The sequence below is a fragment of the Loxodonta africana genome, chromosome 12 (genome assembly GCF_030014295.1).
Source record: "Loxodonta africana isolate mLoxAfr1 chromosome 12, mLoxAfr1.hap2, whole genome shotgun sequence".
In the NCBI taxonomy this organism is placed as follows: Eukaryota; Metazoa; Chordata; class Mammalia; order Proboscidea; family Elephantidae; genus Loxodonta; species Loxodonta africana.
This window is the reverse complement of record NC_087353.1, coordinates 45,052,485-45,075,932: the sequence shown is the minus strand read 5'-3', so window position 1 is coordinate 45,075,932 and position 23,448 is coordinate 45,052,485. Positions and strand designations below refer to the sequence as shown.

General features: G+C 43.2%; 1 protein-coding gene across 1 annotated transcript in view; it reads left to right on the top strand.

Annotated features, from left to right (window-relative positions):
• Positions 1–23,448, top strand: part of ALK (ALK receptor tyrosine kinase) — a 1,052,109-nt gene that overhangs the window by 316,726 nt on the left and 711,935 nt on the right. The window contains exon 2 of the mRNA XM_064295177.1: positions 10,261–10,380. Coding sequence (XP_064151247.1) covers positions 10,261–10,380 — 120 coding nt within the window. The remainder of the gene's footprint in view (positions 1–10,260; positions 10,381–23,448) is intronic.

The following is a 23,448-nucleotide window of genomic DNA, read 5'->3' as shown; positions in this document are numbered from 1 at the left end:
CTGGATCATGAGTTTCATTCCTAAGTCTGTCTTTAAGTCAAATTTGTATATAAGTAGGAACAGTTAGGTATGGTTTGTATCTAATGTCAGTCAAATATTTGTCTTAGTATATAGTATATAGCGTACATTTCTATGCATAAAAAACATTAAAGAAACTCTTCCAGATACACTAAAACATCTTTAACATAATAATACAGACTAATAATGTTTTGATGCGTGTTGCAAAGTTGCACCTGTTTATTATTATGAACTATTCGTTGTCGGAATCAACTCGACGGCACTGAGTTTTTTTTTTTTTTTGGTTTATTGTATGAACCTCGAATTTTTAATGTAATAGCTTTACAGGAATTGGTTCGTAACTACAGGCTATGTGTAAGTCAGATGTTCATAACCTGGAAACTGCCTGTATAAGTTTTAGCAATTTCTTTTGAGGCTCATTGCAATTCCCTTTTTGGTGTCTCTAGTACACCCTGTGGATAATCAACTCCCCAAGGGCAGGGACCATGCTAACAAATTTTCTTTGTATCGCCTTCAATCTTCTTTAGTGTTCCACCTTGGGGATAAGTGCCTGCTTCTACTGACTGACAGGTTAGGCTTCCATCATTGAGATGGTTTACTCAATTTATCAGTCCTTTTGGGGTTGGAAAGTGGCAAGACACGTGTTGACACTATGACTTTCAACTGTCGGAGTGAATGTTATGAGAAATAGTAATTTTTGCTTCAGATTTGCTCTAAGACGAGAGAGCACAAACATTGCTGGCCTGATAGGAGGTGGGCTTAGAAAAAGGTGAAGTGGAGTGGGAGCTTTATAACCCCATTCACATTCCTCCCTTGACGCTAATAGCTCCTCTCTGAATAAGCCACCTGGAATGAGTGTGAAAAACTGTAGAGAGCCAAATGTGCCTGAACTAGAGGGGACCTTCACCAACAGCCAGTTCAACTCTCTCATTCTCCAGATTTAGGGGAGGTGTAGGGAGGTTTCTGTGTTGAAGACAGAGTTTGCGCTCTTCAAAGGGCACATCTGCTAAAACTTCCTTTCACTCCTCTGCAAATCACATCTCTGTTAATTTCTGGTCAAATTAACTGCCTATTACAACTCCAGTATCACCGCTAAACCCAGTAGTCATGTAAATTCACTGAGAACATATCTTTTGGACTGAGCAGGTGTGTGCTTAGCCCAGTGAATACCCAAATCCTTTCCCTTTAGCTGCCAACCCCAAACAGCGGCCTGTCCTGTGTGACCCACCTCGCTGCGTCTGCTCACTGCCATGTGACATCGGCTTTGTGTGACACAAAATCATTGTAAAATAATGCATTATTAAATGTGTTTGCAAATAAAGGGTGAAAAACCTGCAGGCTGTCACTGATTGCTTTATTGTTGGAAGGAAAATAAAGAAGTAAAATGTGTACAAGGCAAAACAGGAGCAGTTCCAAGGAGTATTTAGAATAGAAACATTTGTTACATTTTATTGATGTGAGTTTGTAAAACACCCTTGCTAGTGAACCCAGGGCATTGATGTAAATAACCATCACACACATTGTTGTTGTTGTTAGGTGCCGTCGAGTCGGTTCCAACTCATAGCGACTCTACGCACAACAGAACGAAACACTGCCCGGTCCTGAGCCATCCTTACAATCGTGTTATGCTTGAGCTCATTGTTGCAGCCACTGTGTCAATCCACCTCGTTGAGGGTCTTCCTCTTTTCCACTGACCCTGTACTTTGCCAAGCATGATGTCCTTCTCCAGGGACTGATCCCTCCCGACAACATGTCCAAAGTATGTAAGATGCAGTCTCGCCATCCTTGCTTCTAAGGAGCATTCTGGCTGCACTTCTTCCAAGACAGATTTGTTCTTTCCTTTGGCAGTCCATGGTATATTCAAAATTCTTCACCAACACCACAATTCAAAGGTGTCAACTCTTCTTCAGTCTTCCTTATTCATTGTTCAGCTTTCACATGCCTATGATGTGATTGAAAATACCGTGGCTTGGGTCAGGCGCACCTTAGTCTTCAGGGTGACATTTTTGCTCTTCAACACATTGAAGAGGTCCTTTGCAGCAGATTTACCCAATGCAATGTGTCTTTTGATTTCTTGACTGCTGCTTCCATGGCTGTTGATTGTGGATCCAAGTAAAATGAAATCCTTGACAACTTCAATCTTTTCTCCGTTTATCATGATGTTGCTCTTTGGTCCAGTTGTGAGGATTTTTGTTTTCTTTATGTTGAGGTGCAATCCATCCTGAAGGCTGTGGTCTTTGATCTTGATTAGTAAGTCCTCTTCACTTTCAGCAAGCAAGGTTGTGTCATCGGCATAACACAGATTGTTAATGAGTCTTCCTCCAATCCTGATGCCCCGTTTTTCTTCATATAGTCCAGCATCTCCTATTATTGGCTCAGCATACAGGGTAAATAGGTATGGTGAAAAAACACAACCCTGGTGCACACCTTTCCTGACTTTAAACCAATCAGTATCCCCTTGTTCTGTCCAAACAACTGCCTCTTGATCTATGTAAAGGTTCCTCATGAGCACAATTAAGTGTTCTGGAATTCCCATTCTTCACAATGTTATCCATAGTTTGTTATGATCCACACAGTGAAATGCCTTTGCATAGTCAATAAAACACAGGTCTGTCAGTTTGTTATACTGCGAGGGCTTGCATGTTGCTGTGATGCTGGAAGCTATGCCACCGGTATTCAGATACCAGCAGGGTCACCCACAGATGACAGGTTTCAGCTGAGCTTCCAGACTAAGACAGACTAGGAAGAAGGACCTGGCAGTGAACTTCTGAAAAGCATTAGCCAGTGAAAACCTTATGAATAGCAGCGGAACATTGTCATATCACATGCATAGCTCTTTATACTGACATGGGTATGATATATTCATTCTATAATGTACAGTAACTTAGGAAAAAGCAGAACACATTGAGACATGTAAAAATACAGGACTAGAAATGGAGACAATGCCAATCGACTGGAATGTGGGTACTAGAGGTCAAGAACGGTCGGCAGAGTCAACAATTAACTCATGATTAATACAGAAGTGGCTCCTTGGGGGCATTTCTAATTTTTGGACATTTTATTTATTGACACAAGACCCTCCAGATAGAGGAAAGGGACCAAGAGTCCGATCATTTTGGATTCTAAAACAGAGATGGAATATAAAACTTCCAGAATTCTATGACTGATATTCAAAGAGTACATCATGCAGGCATTGTCTTATCTGGCCCTTACGAAAGTTGGTAAAGTATGCATTATTCTCATTCTTATCATCATTCTCAGAAAACAGAGGTTCTGCAAAGGGCGTAATTAGCTTGAAGTTAAACAGCTAATAAGTGCCAGAGCTAATGACTTTCTCCAGGGCTCTGGTTTCATTCATTCAAAAAATATTTATTGAGTGCTTTTTTTTTTTTTTTTTACTATGTGCCAGGCATGAGGACATAGCAGTAACTAGTACAGGAAGTTCACAATAATCAAATGAACATATATAGTACACACAATATACATAAGAAGAAATATAAGGCAGGGCACAGGGACACAGAGTTCTGAGAGGGAGTACTATTTCCAATAGAATGATCAGGGAAGTTCCTTCTGAAGAGGTGACATTTGGTCAGAGACTTCAGTGGAAGGAGAGGGTGACCATGCACCTATGAAGTGAAGAGCTTTCCAAGCTGAGAGAAGCGCAAGTATGAAGGCCCTGATATGGGAGGGTGCTCTGTGAGTTTGAGGAGTAGCAAGGAAAAGGAAACATAGTTGACAATAAGATCAGAGATAAACCAGGGGCCACATTATGTGAGGCCCTTAACAGCTGGGTCCTAGTAAGGAATTTAAAAGCCATTTTAAGGCTGAAGACTCAATTTAGCTGCTGTGAAGAAGAGACTGAAAGCAGGGAGACCAACCCAGAGCTTATTGCAGTAGTAGAGATGAGAGGTGGTGGGAGAAAGGGTGAGAAGAGTAAAATTCAGGTAGAGTCTACAAGATTTATTGATGAATTAATGTGGGCTGCAAGGAAAAGAAAGACATCAAGGATTACTCCTCCATTATTGGCCCAAGCAAGTGGGTAAATATTATTATCTTTTAAAATGGAGAACACTTACAGTTTAGGTGGGGGAAAATCAAGTGTTTTGTTTTGCATGTTTAAGTTTGAGAAGCCTATTAGGCAATAAAATAGAGATTTCAAATAGGCAGTTGGGTATATAATTTGGCATTCAGGAGAGAAGCTGGGTATGCAGATACACATTTAGGAGCATCAGTATACAGATGGTATTTAAAGTCATGAGATTGAATGAGATCACTTACGGAGTGGATTTAGATGGAGAAGAGGACCACATTCCCCAACTTCTAATTATCAAATAATAAAACAATGATGCCCTCATAGAGTTAAAATCTACCTATGTCTGTGTCATCTATACCTCTCTGTCTTAGTTCTTTTCAGAGTTTCTTGGAGATCTCTACACGGCATCTATCTTTCCCCTTTTATGTTGTTTCTCTGTGCCTAATCTGCTCTTTTTATATCTCGAAAAAGAATAGGTTTAAGATACAGCCAACACTGGTACGTTCTTATTAACATAACATCCACAGGTATAGGGGTTAGCATTCTAATACATATTTTGAGAGGACACAATTCAATCCATAACAGTATCTAAACTGAGATTATTTACATATTAGGCAAGAGAAAACCAGTGAAGAGATTCACTGGTAGCTCTCTAAGGGGAAAAGAAAAGTCAGAGTTGTTTAAGCCTTTGGAAAGGGTTTATGCCAATTCAGAATTGAAAATCAGTACCTTGGACAGGGTGGACTCAGTTCATACATCTGTCCATCCCTGGTTAAAACAAGTCCCCATGTTCACTGGCCAGGAAAAACTCTTCACTTAGGTCTGGTAAGGGTCTGATGTCCTGGGGTTACTTGAAATTCATGGTCATTAATCACCTTCCATTGGTTAGGACCTCTGTGATGAGACAGTGTTCAGTAGTGAAATCTAGGCAAGTACTGCTGGAAAGTAGAAACTTTTCCTTTTGTAGAGTCTGAAAAATGGAAGATCTGGCCAAGCAGAACAAAAAGGACCTGCCATTGCCACTGAAGTAGGAGGCAACCAAGGATTGTGTGGTAAACAAGATATGAGGAAAGTTTCCAAGAAGCAGTAAGGGTCAGCTAGGTCAAATGCTGCTGAGAGATCTAAGAGCACGAGGACAGAGACTTGGGTGTCACTGGTATCCTTGACCAGTGTGGTTTCAATGGAGTAGTGAAGACAGGCCTGATTTTATCTGGGTTAGGAGAAAGTGGGAGGCAAGAGAGTGGAGACAGGTGCATAGACAAACCCTTTAAGGGATTCAGCTGTAATGGAGAACAGAGTTACGGGACAGTGTCTGAAGAAGCGTGTGGGGCCAATGAAGTTTTGATTGTTTTTAAGTTGGGATATATTTGCTGCAGATGAGATTGATTTGGTAGATGGAAAAACTTATGATACAGAAGAAACAAGGAATAATTGCAAGAATAAATTCCTTGAAAGGAAGTAAGATTAGCACCAAAGTAGAGAGGCTGGCACTACTTAAGAGCAGGGACAGCTCATCCACTATTACAGGAGAAAACCCAAAAGCCAAACTCATTGCTGTCGGGTTGATTCCAACTCATAGTCACCCTATAGGGCAAAGGAGAACTGCCCCATAGGGTTTCCAAGGCATAATCTTTACAGAAGCAGACTGCCACATCTTTCTCCTGCAGAGCAGCTGGTGGGTTTAAACCATCAACCTTTTGGTTAGCGGCTGAGCGCTTAAACACTGCACCACTAGGGCGCCTTTGTAACAGGAGAGAAGGTACTGATATTCAAAAATTGGTAGATTTGCTTCTATATTCACATTGAAATAAGAAACAAAGTCATTAGCTGAGAATGTGGAGGAATGAAGGGAGTTGGAGGTTTAAGGAGTAAGAAAAGTGTGAAGAGAGTGGGATGGTGAACCAAGTGGGCCAGGAATGCAGTAGGATTACTGAGTAGTCCTGCAGATCCTCTTGAGGCTTGTGGTCATGAATTTAAAGTAAGACTTGTCATCATCCTTTTGTATTTTTCTCCTAGTCACATTCAGCTGTTAGAGTAGGCAGAGAGTTGGCCATAACCTGCTGGAACTTTTTTCAGGACAATTGAGAAGAAGCAAGAAGGCAAAGAAGTTGAGGTTGTATGCAAGGGAGTCACCTGGATTGTGGTGATGGACCTGGAATCTGAGCTCAGGACATAAGGAGGGTAATGCGTAATGAAAAAATGGTAGCAGCAAGAGGTTGGACTTTTCACTCTGCCTTCACATCCGGTGGTGCTTAGAAAGTTCTCAGGATATCACCAGGAAAAAACAGAACAAACCATCCTACTTGCAGCCGATCAATAATGCCCTTAGTCCAGAGTGCATTTCTTTACTTTTCTCTCCTCAGGTGGACTTTCTGGCCATCACTGGAACTTGAAAGCTCCTCCTTTCCCTTCTTCTTTCTTTACTACTCTTCCCCCAAAGTCCAAGGTACACATACTTGAGCCAGCAAGCTTAATTCACAACTTCACCCCACAAATTTGTGTTGGCGAGGCCCAAGTCCCTCTGGTTCCTCACATCTTAAGAATGGAACACCAAAAAGACAACCTTTCTCTTGCTTAAACGGACTGCTTCTCATGGCATCACTTCTATTTATATTGGAAGAATCCCTTCCTACCAGGGGTGAAAGTAGGGAGGGGTAAGGAGTGTGAAGGAAACAGCCTCTTCACTTGGCACTTGTTAAATGCAGAAGCACTTTCTTCTGTGCGTTCTAAATTTACTGCACATTCTAATGAACTTTGACTAGAACTCACTTTAGTCCCAGTGTTTTAATTTTGGCAAACAGTTTCACCATGCAGGCTGGGCTTCTTCCTTGGCCTTAACCTTCCCAGGTAAGGAGGCCCGTCTTTCTGGTCAACTCGTCTATTAGCTCCCAGCCTCATCCAGTTTATCTTTCTACCCACCGTCGTCTGGGGGCCAAGGTCAGACTAATGACAGCCCAACCTACAGGGCAGAAATGCTAGGGGTTCCTGTAAGGGCAAAAGAAAACTTTCTGATTTCTTTTCACTACTCTGAAGATGTTTAGCAACTTCTTGGCATTTTTGGATGTCAAATGCTTTAAGGTTATATCTTTAGGGATGACCTGCAGGATGCCCAAAACTCTTTGCTGGGTCCTGATTCAACCCTCAGAGCCCCCCTTCCTTTTGAATGTTTCCAGGTATATATATATATATATTATATATATATACCTGCCTGAATATATTACTTGGCCCTGGTCCATAGTAAAAGTCATCTGCTATTCTGTGCCTACACAGGTTCGTAAGCACTTCCTGCAGTCTAGTCCCATCTACTTGCTGTTTCATATTCAGGAGAAGTTAATGCCATTCCCACACTGTAAGGTTAAGAAAAATGACATCACTTAGGAACCAGAAAATACAGCCTAGGCCTGATCTCCCTGTTACTTCAAAACTACTTAAACTTTGGTCTAAGCTGATGATAACAGAGATATCAGTTTATATTCACATGGGATCATTGTCAAATTCCTCCCAAGCCCTTCACGTGATGTGCTGTTCTGGATCAGCCTTTGCCAGGTAGGAGCCCCAGCAGGCCCTGAAGAGAGTCCAGGCCCACCCTGCACTGCTTCATGGGGGCCTGTGGAAGGTGCTGAAGGAGCACGGGTGTTAGTGTCAGACTGACCTGGTCTGTTGTCTTGCTTCGCCTCCTGCATAACGGCTCAGTCAAGGTGTGAAGACAAATTACTGTACTTATTCATAAAGTCATTGTCGGACATATATGAAAGTACACATTCAAGGTACTTAGTGTAGTGCCTGGCCCACATATTATTAATTTAGAAAATAAGCCTAATAACTCAACTGTGCCCCTATGCAGACCTAAGTGACCTTGGGCTCGATCTCAGCCACATTGCTCATCTATAAAACTAGGCTAATACTATCCACCTTTTGGATGTGAGGGTGAATGAGATGGCTTCTCTCTGAAAGTCACTAGCATAGGTCCTGGACCTTTCAGGACATCATCTCCTCTCACCCAGAAAGATGTATCTGGGCCCGACATACTCAATTCAGTGTCTTCAGTCAGATGTGGGAAAAAACTTGTAAATACTTTCTAGGTACACAGGAACCACCACTTCCAACTGAAATCTTTGGAAGACAGAGATAAGAATATTCCTTTTAGAGAGCAGACTGTAGAATTCCACCCTGTTCCAGTTGCAGGGGCACATGGTCCTGTGGTTAGCTCTACCCACATGCAGAAACCGTGGATACAATAATACCAGTGCCTGGAAACGAGAGCTGCCATGGCCACCTAGGGCAGTGACTTACTAAAAATATGTGAAGTGGGGGTAGAAACCAAAAGATGATTGGGGGCAGGAAAACAGGGCCTAGAGAAGCAGGTTCTCGGGGTAGTGTGGAAGAAACTGTACTGCAGATAGGCTGGAAAAAGTGTTTTTGCTGCTGCGGCTTCTTTTTCTTCTCTTCATCTTCCTTCTTCACAAAGCCACTGTGGGTGGTTTAACGGTTGCTTTACAGTAGCAGTGGAGGTCTGGTGGTGCAGTGGTTAAGAGACTGGCTGCTAACGAAGAGGTCGGCAGTTCGAATCCACCAGCCGTGCCTTGGAAACCATATGGGGCAGTTCTACTGTTTCCTATTAGGTTGCTATGAGTCGAAATCGACTTGATGGCAATGGGTTGGGTTTGGTTTTTGATACTAGAGTAGTAAAGGAGTCCCTGGCTGAAATAAATGGTTAAGTGCTCAACTACTAACCTAAAGGTGGGAGGTTTGAGTCCACGTGAATTTGCCTCAGAAGAAAGGCCTAGCGATCTACTTCCAAACGAACAGCCATTGAAAATCCTATGGAGCACAGTCCTACTTTGACACACATGGGGTGTCCGTGAGTAGAGTCTACTCAATGGCAACTGGTTACTTGATTAGAGCAGCAAACCAGCCCACTGATGGTAGAATGTGGCATTTGGAGCCAAGTAAAACTGGGTCCAATTTCTGATTCCACCATTTGCCCACCCGAGCCTTAGCTGTTGCATCTGTACAATGAAGATGATATACCTATCTTAGGGAGTCATTGTGACTACCAAGTGAAATTGTTTGGATAAAGAGCCCAGCACAGTGCCTGGCCTGTGGGAGCTGCAGTAGAAATTCTAGTTCCCTTCCTCCCCCACTCCTTGTGCTAAATTTGGAATCTTGATACACATCTGTCTACTAAACAGAGCTGATTCTTAAATCCTTCCATATTTAACAGAAAAGCTTTATGTGCCATAAAACATTAGTGTATAGTGATCAAGTTGGGTATTTTCTGGGGAGAACCGCAAAAGAGCCGCAGCCGGTGTTCATTTGATTTGTAGATATATTGTAATTACTTTTTGCCACACAAAACCCACTCGAGGTACTGTTAAGGAGAGGAATAATGCTGCTTTTGCTGCTTTTCTCTCACCCCTTCTTTCTCTCATGCAAATTAGAAACATTAATTCTTTGTGGCTCCCTGGCCTCTTGGCTGTAGGAAAACCCATCACTTAACTTTCCCCCTTAAAAATAACATAATTGTCAAAAACTCATAGCTTCTGAGTGCAATTGCAGCCCTCTCCTTGATAAGGCAATAACCCAAGCAAACATTAGATGAAGTTACAAGTTGGAACATAAAGCAGAGATGGAGGTATTATTTGGACAAGATGAATTGAAGTTCTCTATAAAGTTGCACAAATTCTTAAAGTTGCACAAATTCTTACAGGCAGAGTAGATTTTGAATAGAGCTATTAAACCAAGTCATTAAGTAGCCCATTTTCTAGTTCATCTCCCAGACATCCTTGGCACATCCTTCGTCAAAACATGGAGACTTCTTAGATCTGGCTGCTTTTCATAGAAAATATGCATCGAAGCCCTGAAATCAATTCAATCTACTAGTGGCTCAGTCTTATTTTCCCCGTCTCTTCAGTGGGCATTGGAAACCCTGGTGGCATAGTGGTTAAGTGCTATGGCTGCTAACCAAGAGGTCAGCAGCTCAAATCCACCAAGCGCTCCTTGGAAACTCTACGGGGCAGTTCTACTCTGTCCTATAAGGTTGCTATGAGTCGGAATCGACTCGACAGCAGTGGGTTTGGTTGGTTTTTGTTTCAGTGGGTATGATGAAAGCCTGTTGTGGACTTTCTTTGTAACCGATATTGCAGAAAAGCTGCAAGACACATCCTAAGCACATGGATCAGTATTCTCTTCTTTGTTTTTATGTCCAGGTCACAGCTCCTTCGAGTCACCAACAAGCATGCCTTCTCCTCATCTTGATTCTTTTGCATGGAATCTAACCTGGGTAATGAAAGATTCCTTCCCTTTCCTGTCTCACCGTAGTCGATATGGTAAGTATATTGTTTATTGTTATTTACGATATACCAACACCAGCTCATAATTAAGGAAGCTCAGAGTTCGAGTTAGTGATGCATGGCTCTCCAGGGATCCTCTGGCCTATGTGCAGAGGAAGTCTTTCTGTGTTCTCTGTCTCCCAAATGTGTCCAGCCCACTAGAGCCCTCCACCCAGCCCTGGCCTCTCCAGACTGATCACTTCCTTCTGTGGGAAGCCAAGGGCTTTGTTGCTTCCATATCCTATCTTCCCGGCCTTTCTAGTCTGTGATATTTTTGGCATCTCCTTACCAATCATTAGATGCAATGATTATTTGCATTTTGACTGTGTCTTTTTAGATGTAGGGTTTGTCATAGATTGAACTGTGTCCCCCCCAAAATATGTGTCAACTTGTGAGTATTACGTGGTGGTCCTCTATTTTGTGATTGTAATTTTATGCTAAAGAGGATTAGGGTGGGATTGTAACACCCTTACTAAGGTCACATCCTTGATCCAATCTGAAGGGAGTTTCCCTGGGGTGTGGCTTGCACCACATTTAAGGGAGGTGTGGGGGGTAGGGGGGGAACCTCATACAATCCAGAAAGCAATGCCGGGAGCAGAGTACGTCCTTTGGACCTGAAGTTCCTGCACTGAGATGCTCCCAGACCAAGGGAAGACTGATGCATCACAAGGACCCCCCTCCAGAGCTGACAGAGAGAGAAAGGTTTCTCCTGGGGCCGGCACCCTGAATTCAGGCTTATAGCCTACTGGACTGTGCAAAAATAAACTTCTCTTTGCTAAAGCCATCCACTTGCGGTATTTCTGTTACAGCAGCACTAGCTAAGACAGAATTTGGTAACGAGAGAGTGGGGTGCTGCTCTAACAGATATCTAAAATGTGGAAGCAGCTTTGAAACTGTGAATGGATATACGACTCAGAAGGAAGTGAGGAGAACTGTTAACACAAAAGAAAGCACAGATGGTGAGAAACAAGCAGAGGACCAGCAGCAGCAGCAGCAAACTAGCAGCAGCAGAACCAGGAGACCAGCTTCAGACAGTGCTAGAGCCAGTGAGAGAGCTGAATGCCTGTGTGCAAGAGGCTTCCTGGTAGAGTGGGGAGCCTCCAGGCACTTACTGGTGGAGCTACTGAGCTTTGGAACAACTTGCCCCAGCAGGGCAGAGGCAGGCATGAGGCCCGAGGGCCGAGAGGCCAAGGAACACAGGAAGCCAGTTGCCTCAGTCTCAAACAGTATGGCCACGCCTCTGGGGTTTCAAAGGGTGGAGCTGTGGCCTCTGGTGTGTCTAAGGGCAGAGTCACCACTTAGATGGACTATGAGAATGGTGCACCTAAAGCCAAGGGAGCAGAGTTGCCATCCCAGTGGGCCTGGAAGGAGGAGCTGAAGCCCAGGGCAGAGGGGCCCCCACTCAGAATCCAGAGAGTGTGGCCAACACTTAGAGTCTGAAGGGCAGGGCTATTGTGTAAATGGTCTCAGAGAACAGAGGATTATTTTCAAAGCCTTGAGGGCTAATTGAATGTGTTCTGCTGACTTGCTTAGTACCTGCTATGCCTTCTTTCCCTCCAATTTTTCCTATTTGTAATGGCAATGTCTAGCTTGTACCTGCCTGTTCTACCATTGTACTTTGAAAGCAGATAACGTGTATTCTAGATTTCACAGATGAAGAGGAATTTTTGGATTTTGGACTTGGAGTTGATTTAAGACTTCTGCATGATATGATGGAGTGACTGTGTCTTATATGTATGTAGCAAGGACGTGAATTTTTGAGCATCAAAGAGAGGAATGTCATGGATTGAATTGTGTCCCCCAAAATATGTGTCAACTTGGTTAGGCATGACTCCAAGTATTATGTGGTTGTTCTTCATTTTGTGATTGTCATTTTATGTTAAAGAGGATTAGGGTGGGATTATAACACCTTTTTTTGGCTTATAACACCCTTACTAAGGTCACATCCCTGATCCAATGTAAAGGGAGTTTTCCTGGGGTGTGGCCTGCACCACCTTTTATTTTACAAGAGATAAAAGGAAAGGGAAATGAGGGGTGGAGGGGGACAACTCATACCACCAAGGAAACAATACCAGGAGCAGAGCATGTTTTTTGGACCTGAAGTTCCTGCACCGAGATGCTGCCAGGCCAAGGGAAGACAGATGCATCATCACAAGGACCCTCGTCCAGAGCCAACAGGGAGAGAAAGCCTTTCCCTGGAGCTGGCGCCCTGAATTCAGACTTCTAGCCTGCTGGACTCTGAGAGAATAAACTTCTCTTTGTTAAAGCAATCCACTTGCGGTGTTTCTGTTATAGCAGCAGTAGATGACTAAGACAGGGTTTGTAACCCACAAGAGAGTCTAACAATGTGATCTCTTGAGAATGGATTGTTAGTAAGGAGCCACTGACCTTCCAGGGCTCCTCAAGTGACTCCCTTGCATTTGGGTAACTCCTTAAAGGAACTTAGATTACTTTTGCACAGTCGATTCTGCAACAACCTTGTGGGAAAGAGGTCAGGTCTCATTCTGGTTTTACAAATGTGGAACTGAGCTTGATAAGATCACACAGAGAGGGTTACCTAACTACTAAGCTGGAATTCTTCCCTTAAGTGTACTTTTTCTTCCAGTCTTTTTCCACACAGGCTGCTAGGTCCTGTCCAGGAAGCCCTTCCAAAAAAAACCATTGTTGTAGAGTTCGTTCTGACTCATAGCAACCCTACAGTAGAGCTGGCCCATAGGGTTTCCAAGGCTGTAATCTTTATGGAAGCAGACTGTCATGTCTTTCTCCCACAGAGAGGTTGGAGGGTTCGAACTGCCAAATGCTTAACCACTGTGTCATCAGGGCTCTTCAGGGAGCCGTCTGGGAGGCCATATGTATACGATGTTGTTGTTGTGTGCCCTCGAATTGATTTTGACTCACAGTAACCCTATGTAAGAGGGTAGAACTGCCTCATACCAAAAAACACCAAACGCATTGCCGTCGAGTCAATTCTGACTCATAGGACAGGGTGGAACTGTCCCACAGGATTTCCGAAGAGTGCCTGGTGGATTTGAACTGCCCACTTTTTGGTTAGCAGGCATAGCTCAGCACTACGCCACCAAGTTTTCCAGGCAGAACTGCCCCATACGGCTTCCTAAACTGTAATATTTATGAGAGCAGATTGCTAGGTCTTTTCTCTCGCAGAGCCACTGGTGGGTTCAAACTGCTGACATTTTGGTTAGCAGCTGAGCTTTTAACCATTGTGCCACCAGGGCTCCTTGTACCTGGTGTAGAATTTCTCATTCTCAGCATTCATGCTAACATCTCAGGAGCTGGGCCTCCGCAGAGGAAAGAGCAGGCTTGGAGGAGAGCTGATGAGTTTCTAGGAAAACGTTTTTTCTTTCTCTTGAACCCCATGAGTGAAGGGGCTAGGCTGTGTTTGCTCATCGCTTTATCCTATCACACACGAAGGTGCTTTAAAGACTCCTGAAATGAAGAATGAATGCAAAAGGCCTTCAGGGGTGGAAATCACACAGCAGGCCCCATGCAATTATGTATTTCTGAACCCAGCCCAGCACTGCGTTCTACTTCCCTCTGGCCAGTTACTTATTTCTGCTACTCAGTCTCTGCCCTTGGCCCTGCGCCATTTAAAATGCACCTCCCAGAGATTTCCCAGACACTACAGAAAAACTCTTAGCCCAGAGCCTGTCGTTCCTCATCTATTAAAGTAGTTAGTCTTGGTTTATGTTTATTTATTTCAAACTTAAACAAAATGCAGCAAAAACCATAAGACAGTATAGGACTATAGTATGTGCTGAGGTTCTTCCTGCTTCTCATAAGCATCCCCAGAGCAAGCGGAGCATCTGTAGTCCTCAGGAGATTCCAGATAAGAATTACTTCTTGATTTTATTTAAGCCAGACACTGAGCGTCATCTTATCATAAGGACAAGTGTCTACAAATAATTGAAATCTGGTCCTTTGTATTGTTATTGCTTTGTAACCAGATTTGTGATACAACTGGTCTTTGGATAACATGCTTGTATTCGCTGTCAAAGTCATTCAGTATCTTCACAGGATGACAACTTTAATAAAATGCAGGCTATCCAAAAAAGGAAGGCCTTTCTCCTGCATGCCACGGAAGGCAACTCATTTGCTCCCTGGGGAGCATTCTGAAAGAGGTTGCAGATTTAAAGGAGAAAACCACTGGAGTTTATTAAGCCGCTACTCATTGCTTGACCTTGATAAACCTACTTCCTCTTCCTGGGCTCTTACCTGTAAATGAGTGGAATGGAGTGCCCCCTGGGGTAAAGGAGGAGGCCTGGATGATTTCCAAAATCCCCGTTAGACTCTCTGTGTACATAGACTCCTCATGATTTCCCTTCTTGGCAGAGGACAGGACCCAAACCATTGACCAGATACTGCTGAAATGCTGGATGAGGGTACCAATGTCAGCACCATTAACGCTGTTGGATCTCAAGGGAGGGAAGAGCTGAGTCTTGATTGGTGTTTCTTGACTAAGTGGTGTTAATTTCAGAGCCTTGTCATCTTCCTACAATATTTAATTCAGCTGATACTCAAAAAGACCCCTCTCAACTGCTGTGTGCCTGGCCCTGGCCCAGGTGCTGAAGATGATGCCAAGATAAGCAAGCTGTCCCTCCCCTACCCTCACAGGGCATGTAAAACCAGAAATCCAAACATTTGCCAGAAAGTCAATTCCAACTCACAGCAACCCTAGTGTCACAGAGTAGAACTGTGCTCCATAGGGTTTTCTTGCTATATTCTTTACAGAAGCAGATTGCCAGGCCTTTCTTCTATGGCACTGCTGGGTGGGTTCAAACAACCAATATTTAAGTTAATAGTTGAGGTCAAACCATTTGCACCATCCAGAGATTTTTCAGAGCTCATAGGTCAGAGAAACAATTCTGAGGTAGCTAACCCATGGCCACACCACCTAGAGTGCTTCTGAGGGTTGACCACAGAAGGGTAAAGGTTAAGGCCCTTCCCAAAACTTATTATAGAGCAAGTTGAAGGTGGAGTTAAGGCCAAGACTCCTGTCCCCTTAAGGAGATTTCTGAGGGTTCAGACCACAAGTGTCTATGAACCAAAGAGGCCATCAGGCTCACGGGTGATAAATCCATATCTTTCAACTGCCGTGAAAGACATTTTAAGAAATGTTAACAACTTCATTAGTTTTAAGGCTCAAACTTGGGCAGAGAAATTTGACTGGAAAATTGCTGGCCAAAGGGATAGTTCTTGAGACAGTGGGGAGGAACCAAGCCTCAGCAAGTCGATGTGGGCGCTTCAGGCTGGAGCTCCAAGCCTGGCTGCCTGTCTTAACCTGTCTTCTACAGGGGAAGGGGAAAGGGATAAGAGAGGAAGAATTATCAGCCAAATCACAGGTATCTTGATGAACAGCAGTGAGCCGTCCTCTCAGCCCAGCTGTCCAGTCCTGAGCTGAGTATGGCTTTCTTCTTACCAGTGTTTTATGAGAAGAGACCAGGTGGAGAGAGGCTAATAAGATTTACTCACCCCCAGCTTGTAATTATCTGCTTGAGGAAAAAGTTTGACCTACCTTTTTGAAGGCTCCCCATATTTCTTCTAATTTATGTTGGGGCCTTTTATGTTGTGTAAAATATATTCTCTTCGGTGGCATTTTGTATCACATTCCAGCTCTTTCTCATCTCTTGTCTTCAATGACGGGCCGCTAATTTCATCATCAACAAGCAGAGAGTGGCACATTCCTCCCCAAAGGCTTTGAAGGAAACAGGACATCTAAAGAAAGATTTTTTCCCCCCTTTTATCATCAGCTCTGATGCCTTTAGACTTATTTATAGACTTGGCTAAAGGATTGGGCTCTAACTACCCACCCAGATAAAAATCTGTTCTATCTGGCAGCATCAAGTGCTGAGAGATTAAGGGAGCTTTGATCACCTTGAGTTCCAGAACCACAGGGACGGGCTGTATCCTTCCCAACTTTAATTCATATTTGCCCACTCTGGGCATGGGAAGAATAGGATCAGTATTTTAAACAGAATGACCAAAGGTTCTGCCCTGGATGAGGGAGGAAAGACTGAATCCAGATATTTTAACTCCAAGTTGCATGCTGTTTCTACCACATCACCAAGTTATTTCAAAGATGAACTTGCCCTCTATGGGAAGGACTTGGATGACCTGGTCATTGGACTAAATAACCAGTCTGATGGCCAAGATCTTGGGCAGCTTTAGGACCAAGACTCAATGTCCCCAACTTGAGACTATCCTAGGTAGGCCAAGTAATTCACCTCTTTCTAATTATGAATGTGAGTGCCACCCCCTTCGCCCCCTACCAGGCACTATGGGCAGTCTTGTCCTCTTTCCCATCTCTTCTTCCCACTCTACACTATGGTCCTCATTCTTCCAGCTCTCCAAGGTCCTGAACCCCATTTTTGTTGTTAGCTGTCCTTGTGTCCACTCTGACTCATGATAGCCCCATGTACAGTAGAACAAAACATGATCTGGTCCTGTGCCATCTTCCCGATCAATGGTATGCTTGAGTCCATTGTTGCAGCCACAGTGGGTTTTGAATGCCTTCCAACCTAGGGAGCTCATCTTCCAGCACTACACTGAACAAATATTCTGTTGTGTTCCATGGGGTTTTCACTGGCTAATTCTGAGAAGTAGAATGCCAGGCCTTTCTTCGTAGTCTATCTTGTCTGGAAGCTCTGCTGAAGCTTGTCCACCATGGGTGATCCTGTTAGTATTTGAAATACCAGTGGCATAGTTTCCACCATCCTAGCAACTTGTACACCACCACAGTAGAACACACTGACAGATGAGTGGCGGTAACTAAACACTGACTCCCGGAAAAGAAAACACCCCTCCCTAAATCCCAACATCAGAATACAATAAAGCTATTGTTGGACTTTAAATAAAATTCTATTAAAACTTTGTCTGCTTTCAAGTCCATGGGGACCCATACAATTTATGGGCTGGTGCTTTTGGAGAGAAAGAAAAATTAGACTTTTTAATTACTTTCCCTGCCACTACCACTACCACCAGTCCTGTTAATGTATCAATTTCTTTGATTAAAGACTGAGGTCAACTAAATATCTCTCTCTCACTCTCTCTATGTGTATATGTCAACCTACCACAGAGTCAAAAATGGAAAACAAAAGGCCTTCCAGTTCCCTGTGGGTTTGCTTCCTGGCTCTGGCAGGAAGTCAGTTTGATCACATTTCTGAAATTACCTATTTAACGTGGCTGTCCCTGATCAACCATTCCAGCCCTCAGAAGTCTGGCGTCAGTGAAAAACAGCTCCTTTGTGGTTCGTTGTCAGGACTAAAAGCTTTCCTAACAACTCCTCTGCCCCTGATAGGCCAGGCCCTTTTTGTGTTGTGTTCCCAGCCCTGCTCCACTGAGCTGGGGAGTCAAGTTCTTTCTTGATCCATGCTTCTGTATTTTTGTCTATAACATGGTATTCAAACAGTCTCTGGATGCTTTCACTGAAAAGGATAAGTCCTAAAGGGGACAGTCATCCCAGCAGTCACTCAAAAGGAAGAAGCAGAGAGCATTTGTCACCTTGAGTGTCTGCTGGGATAGATGGACTCAATCCATGGACAGTAAATACAAAGCAGCTTGGCTTAGGTTTTTTGAGGAGGGACATATTTAAAATGCTTCATTTGGTGATATACATTTAAAAAGAAGATACAGAAAGCCATTCAAATAAATCAAAAACCAAATCATTTGCCATTGAGTTGATTCTGACTCATGGTGACCTCATATATGTTAGAGTAGAACTGCTCCATAGGGTTTTCGATGGATGTGGCCTTTCAGAAGTAGATCACCAAGACTTTCTTCTGGGGTACCTTTGGGTGTGTTGAAACTAGCAATCTTTCCATTAGCAGTCAAGTGCTTAGTCCTTTATGTCACCCACCATTCAATAAATACCACCATCCAAGAAAAGAACAATTCATCTCTGAGTAGGTGGCAGATAGAAAGGAAAAAAAGTCAGAATAAAAGATATCAAAAGAGAGGTTCACCAACTGACACAAAAGTAATAAAAACACAAAAGAGATCTATTTAAAACAATGATCCCAAATGGAGAGGGAAAGACACGAACAAAAGAAAAAGGAGAAAGATAGGTAGATGAAAGGACAGAATCAAAGAGACACACAGAAAGAGAGAGAGAAAGAGACACACAAGGGTGAAAGGATCTAAGGATCACTCATGGCTGTTCGATGTCTTTTCACATATTTTTTTTCAGCTGCTAGCATGGTTTCAGCTCTCAGACCTGGGCAGGTGGCTCCCCAATGCTTGCTTCAGTCTTAACTTACCTTCTGAGGGTGATTCCTGCATCCCTACCTACCTGCATCATTTCGCCTGTAGTGAAACTACAAACCCGCAGAGAATGGGAAGATGAACACCAGATGTATTCCTGGCTCTTCTCTAGACGTGCCTATGATAAAGACAAATAGGACATTCTTCTTTCCCTACAGGAACTCATGTTTGGAAGAAACAAACATGTCTGCTCTATGACAAATGTAGTAACAGACACATATGCAAAGTGCCATAGAGCACAGAGGAGCTAGGACCAGTTCAGTAGAGAACTCAGGAAGGTAGATGTCCTGTAGATGAGGACAGCTGAACTGGACCTTCGTCCCAGGGAGCACCAAGACCAGTGAGAAGGACATTCTAGGCGGAGGGAATACATGTGCAAAGGCGTGTTTAGGAACAGGTAGAGCTCTGTGACACAGAGGACCTGGGGAGTAGTGGAAGGGATGAGGCTGGAGAAACAGTTGCTTCTGGGGTATACTCAGGGTTTGGATATAATTCTACATGCAAAGCATAGTTTAGAAAAGGAAGGGCAGCAGGTGTATCAAAGAGAGATTCTGGATATAGGGTGAGCATGACCTGGTTGCCTATTTAGGAGAAGAACTTGGGTAACTGAGTGAATGGAGATGTCATTAACCGAAATATAGAGGAGGAGAAACAAACATTTGACAAAAAGAAATGGCGACCAAGACATCCAGTGGGAGAGGAGAAGATGGTGGGATCTACCCTGAACAAGCTGTATTTGAAATGCCTTCAGGACACCCAGGAGAACACAGCCAGCCAGTAGAGAGTTGTAAATATAGGTCTTTGAGGAGGAAAGTGGGATGGAGAGTCATTAGCACACAGATTGTGGTTGAAGCTGGTAACGGGAGGAGGAAGACAGAGGAGATGCAGGAGGTTGCATTTAAGACGCAAGTAGAGAAAGAGGAGGATTAAAGAGAGTCCAAGGTAAAATTAAAGGAGAAGTAGGAGAACTAGAAGGTGATATAGCTGCAGAAGCAAAGGGAATAAAGAGTCTTCAGAAGAGGGAATCATCAACAGTGTTAAAGCTGCTGAGAGATAAAGTAGGACCAGGACTGTAAGAAGGCCTTTTATCAGCCTGGTAAGTAACTTTTATATTTTATATTCTCCTTACCCTCCTTCTATTCTTCCTACTTTCTTATTTCAGTTTGTCATCATTTTATTTGTTTTTTTCCTTCCCTTTAACCTGTCTCTCCCATCTTACAAGGTCCAAATGACCCTGCCTCTAAAAACCACAGAACTTTTCTTGGGTACTCTGAGCTACCCTGATACCTCTTTTTCCTTGGGATTTTTTTGATGGGTTGAGCCACATGAGGATGGGATCATCCCCCTCCTGAAATTTGAGAAGGTTCTCTCTTGTACAGGGAATTATTTCCTGGACATGCCAAATTCCCCTAAGAATCCCATTAAATTATGTTCATCTCACAAAATCTAAGGCCTCTCTCCTGTTTCTTTTCAACCAGATAACTTGACTAGTTTTCATTTTATTCCCTTTATGGGCCCAAGTGTAAACTAGGTTACTTGATAAAGCAATCAAGCATGAGTCTAATTTACCCAACTGGAAGGCAGAGAAGATATTAAAGGTCAATTTTATTTCTGCCTATTTATTTCTGTCCGTCTGTCCATCTGTCCATCCATCTATCATGCACACATTAACTTGTCCAATGAATGACAACGATTTGCCAAGATCCTTGCTCCTGCCCATCATAGAGATTCTAACCTAGTTCACTGTTATTCCAGGTCTAGCATGGGGCCAAACATCCATCTACAAGATGCTTCTTAAATATTTGCATGATTGTACTGTTTGTGTGCAGTACCCCCAACATTCCTATCAGTTTTGTGCAGACCTCTCTCTGGGTCTGATTAACCATAAATACTTCATAGGCAGTCTTGCTTGGGAAATAAAGCTTTTCAATTTTAGTGAAGGCATGGTATGCCTTTTAGATTTAGTAGAGCTTCTTTTTTGGATATCATATAGCGAGTATTCACACCCAGCAGCTGGTGACCACATTAACCCTCAAATTAGAACAGTCTGGGAGGTTGTAGACCTCACTTTATCCCCATTTTCTCACTGAGGAAGGTTACGTAATGTCTTTCTACAGCACTTTGCACCTCTGATGTCACACTTTCCCTTGTGTCTTAGTTATTTGTGGCCCTGCATCATCACTCTCCTAGATTGTAAGCTCTCGGTGGTCAGGAAATTCATGTCTTGTTGCTTTTTTGCATCCTCAGTACTTAGCACAGTGTTTTGTAGTCAGGTTCTCAATAAATGCACACTACGTGAGATTACAGTATTTGCTGAATAGTCCAGGGGGCAAGCGAAGAATAGCCTCAGGTCTCTCAATTCCCAACCTGGAGTTCTTCCACCCTTGAGGTTCTCTGCTTTAGTAAAGATAAAACGTTCCCACCGGCCCTCTCATTTCTGAAGTCATATTAATTTGTTTCAGGAAAGAAATGTGTCTAAGGGGAGAACAGTTCCTGAGTTTAACATGTTTTGGTTTGGAATTCAAAGCTATGATTTTAAGTACTTTGGGCAGGCTTATTTTTATTTATTTATTTGTTTTTCCTTCTCAATTTAAAAAAGCATATTCAGCAGAAATGAGTGAGCTGAGGAAGCTTGGTTTGACAGCTTTGGGACATCTGAGATATTGTATACAGAGCATTTCTCTTCAGCCTAAAAAGACATGTGTCCAAAACATATGCAGGAAAACAACTGATCAAGGGTGAGAAAAAAGAGAGGAAATTCTCTTAAAATGAAATGTTTTGTCAAGAGCAACCTCAGATGCAAAATTTTAAGTCAGATTAATATGACTTTAACCAGCCCATTTTGGTAGATGATTAGGATAATTTGGTATGTGAAAATTCATAGAAATTGTGAGCTGTCAGGACCCACAGCATTCTGATCAAATAGCTTCATTTGTAGATGAGGAAATTGAGGTCTAGAGAGGTCAGGGAGCTTCCCAGGACAAGTGGCAAATCTGAAATTCAAGCCAGGTTGTCTGCTTGGCAAAGCCCACACCTAACCCATCTACAGCAGGGGCATAGACAACAGTTCGTTTTTCTCTTGGCACTTGGGCTCATAAAGTATTTCTTCACTCGTCAATCCCATCTATTTCTTTACTGACCTTATCGCTTCAATACCTTGTGTCTCTGTTAGTCCAGCAGATTTGTGTTGTCCTAAGAATTACTTCAGTGTGGGGACAGTACCATCCTGGTGTGGATGAACCCACAGCCAGGCATAGTCTAGTTGCCTCACAATCACCTAGAGGGTGATTCTTCTTGAAAATAAGACTCTGAAGGCCCCACACTATAGGCCTCTGTTTGAGAATCATTTGTCTTTGGTTCATTTCCTCTTTGACTATTTAGATCCCCTCGGTAACATCTGAGCAAGTGTCTTACTCCATGAAGGCAAGGTGGGAAACAAAAAAACAGAAGAAAAAAAAAAAAAAAAACTCAATTTTGTAACTGAGACATGGAATTAATTCCCAGCTCTGATTCTTTTTTTTTTTTTTACTCTAAGTAAGTAGCCCACTCTTTTGGGTTCCGTTATCTGCAAGCAAAATAGGAATGATCATGATTCCTAATTGACAGCATTGTTGTGAGGACTGACTATGAGGACACATTTGAATGATGTGCCCAGAGCACATGTGCTTCACGAATGCTTCCTGAAGAGGGATGAGTCCTGTTCCAGTGGGGGGCCAACAGCCTGGGTTTGAGTGACATGGCTTTATTTGCTAGAAGTCTTTTTCTTACACACCTATGAGTTTCTAGTTTTGTCCTCTGGAAACTGAAAATACTTCACCTTTAACCATGATACTCCCCAAGCTGGAATTTCATCCCATGCAGTCCAACTTCAAAATGCACATAACTACACTCAACTAAGCATTGCTAGTTCCTGCCTGCTCAGGGTAACTTTCTATCTTCCTCTATTCTAAGCCAACTTCCTTTCTAAAACTTTACCAGCTGTCAAAAGCCTTTCAGCCTAGGCAGGAGGGAACAGGAAAGCTGGTAATAGGGAACCCAGGGTTGAGAAGGGTTGACATGTGGGGTTGTTAACCAATGTCATGGGAACACTGTGTGTACTACCTGTTTGATGAGAAACTAGTTTGTTCTGTAAACTTTCGCCTAAAGTACAACTAAAAAAAAAGGAAATTAAAAAAAAAAAATCCTTTCAGTCTTCAAAATGGAGCCCAGAAGTTGCCTCCTTTGTAAGCCTTTAGTCCTCTCAGGTCCTTGCTTATTCTATGTCCCCATGGCTTCATGTGTTTGTATTACTGTAAGAGACATTGGGCTGGAAATCCCTGGAGGGCAGAGACCTCACCTGTTTCACCCCAGCCTTTCCAACATTGCACAGGGGCTAGCACAGGGTCCACGCCAGGGCAGCCTAGTATCAGCCTATGTTTTTGTGGTCAGTTAGGACCACAACCTTCACCTCGAACACCCAGCAGATCCTCACCATCAGAGGAAGAAAAGTAAGTGGGCAACTCCATTTCCCATGTTCTGAGGTCATGACCATGAGCCTCTTCCCCATTGTCGTTGACATCACATTGCTCAGAGCTGACCTCCAAATCTGAGGAGTGATCCTGTGTAGACAGATGTCATGCTGTCTACACAGCATGGTACAAATTGCTAGGGTTTTCACCATGCTCTCTGGAGTCTGTTCATTCTGCTAGAGACTCCTTTCAGGTTGAACAGCACCTCCCCAACACACACACACACACACACACATACACACACACACTTCCTGCATGAATGGTTCTTGAAAAGTGCAAGCAG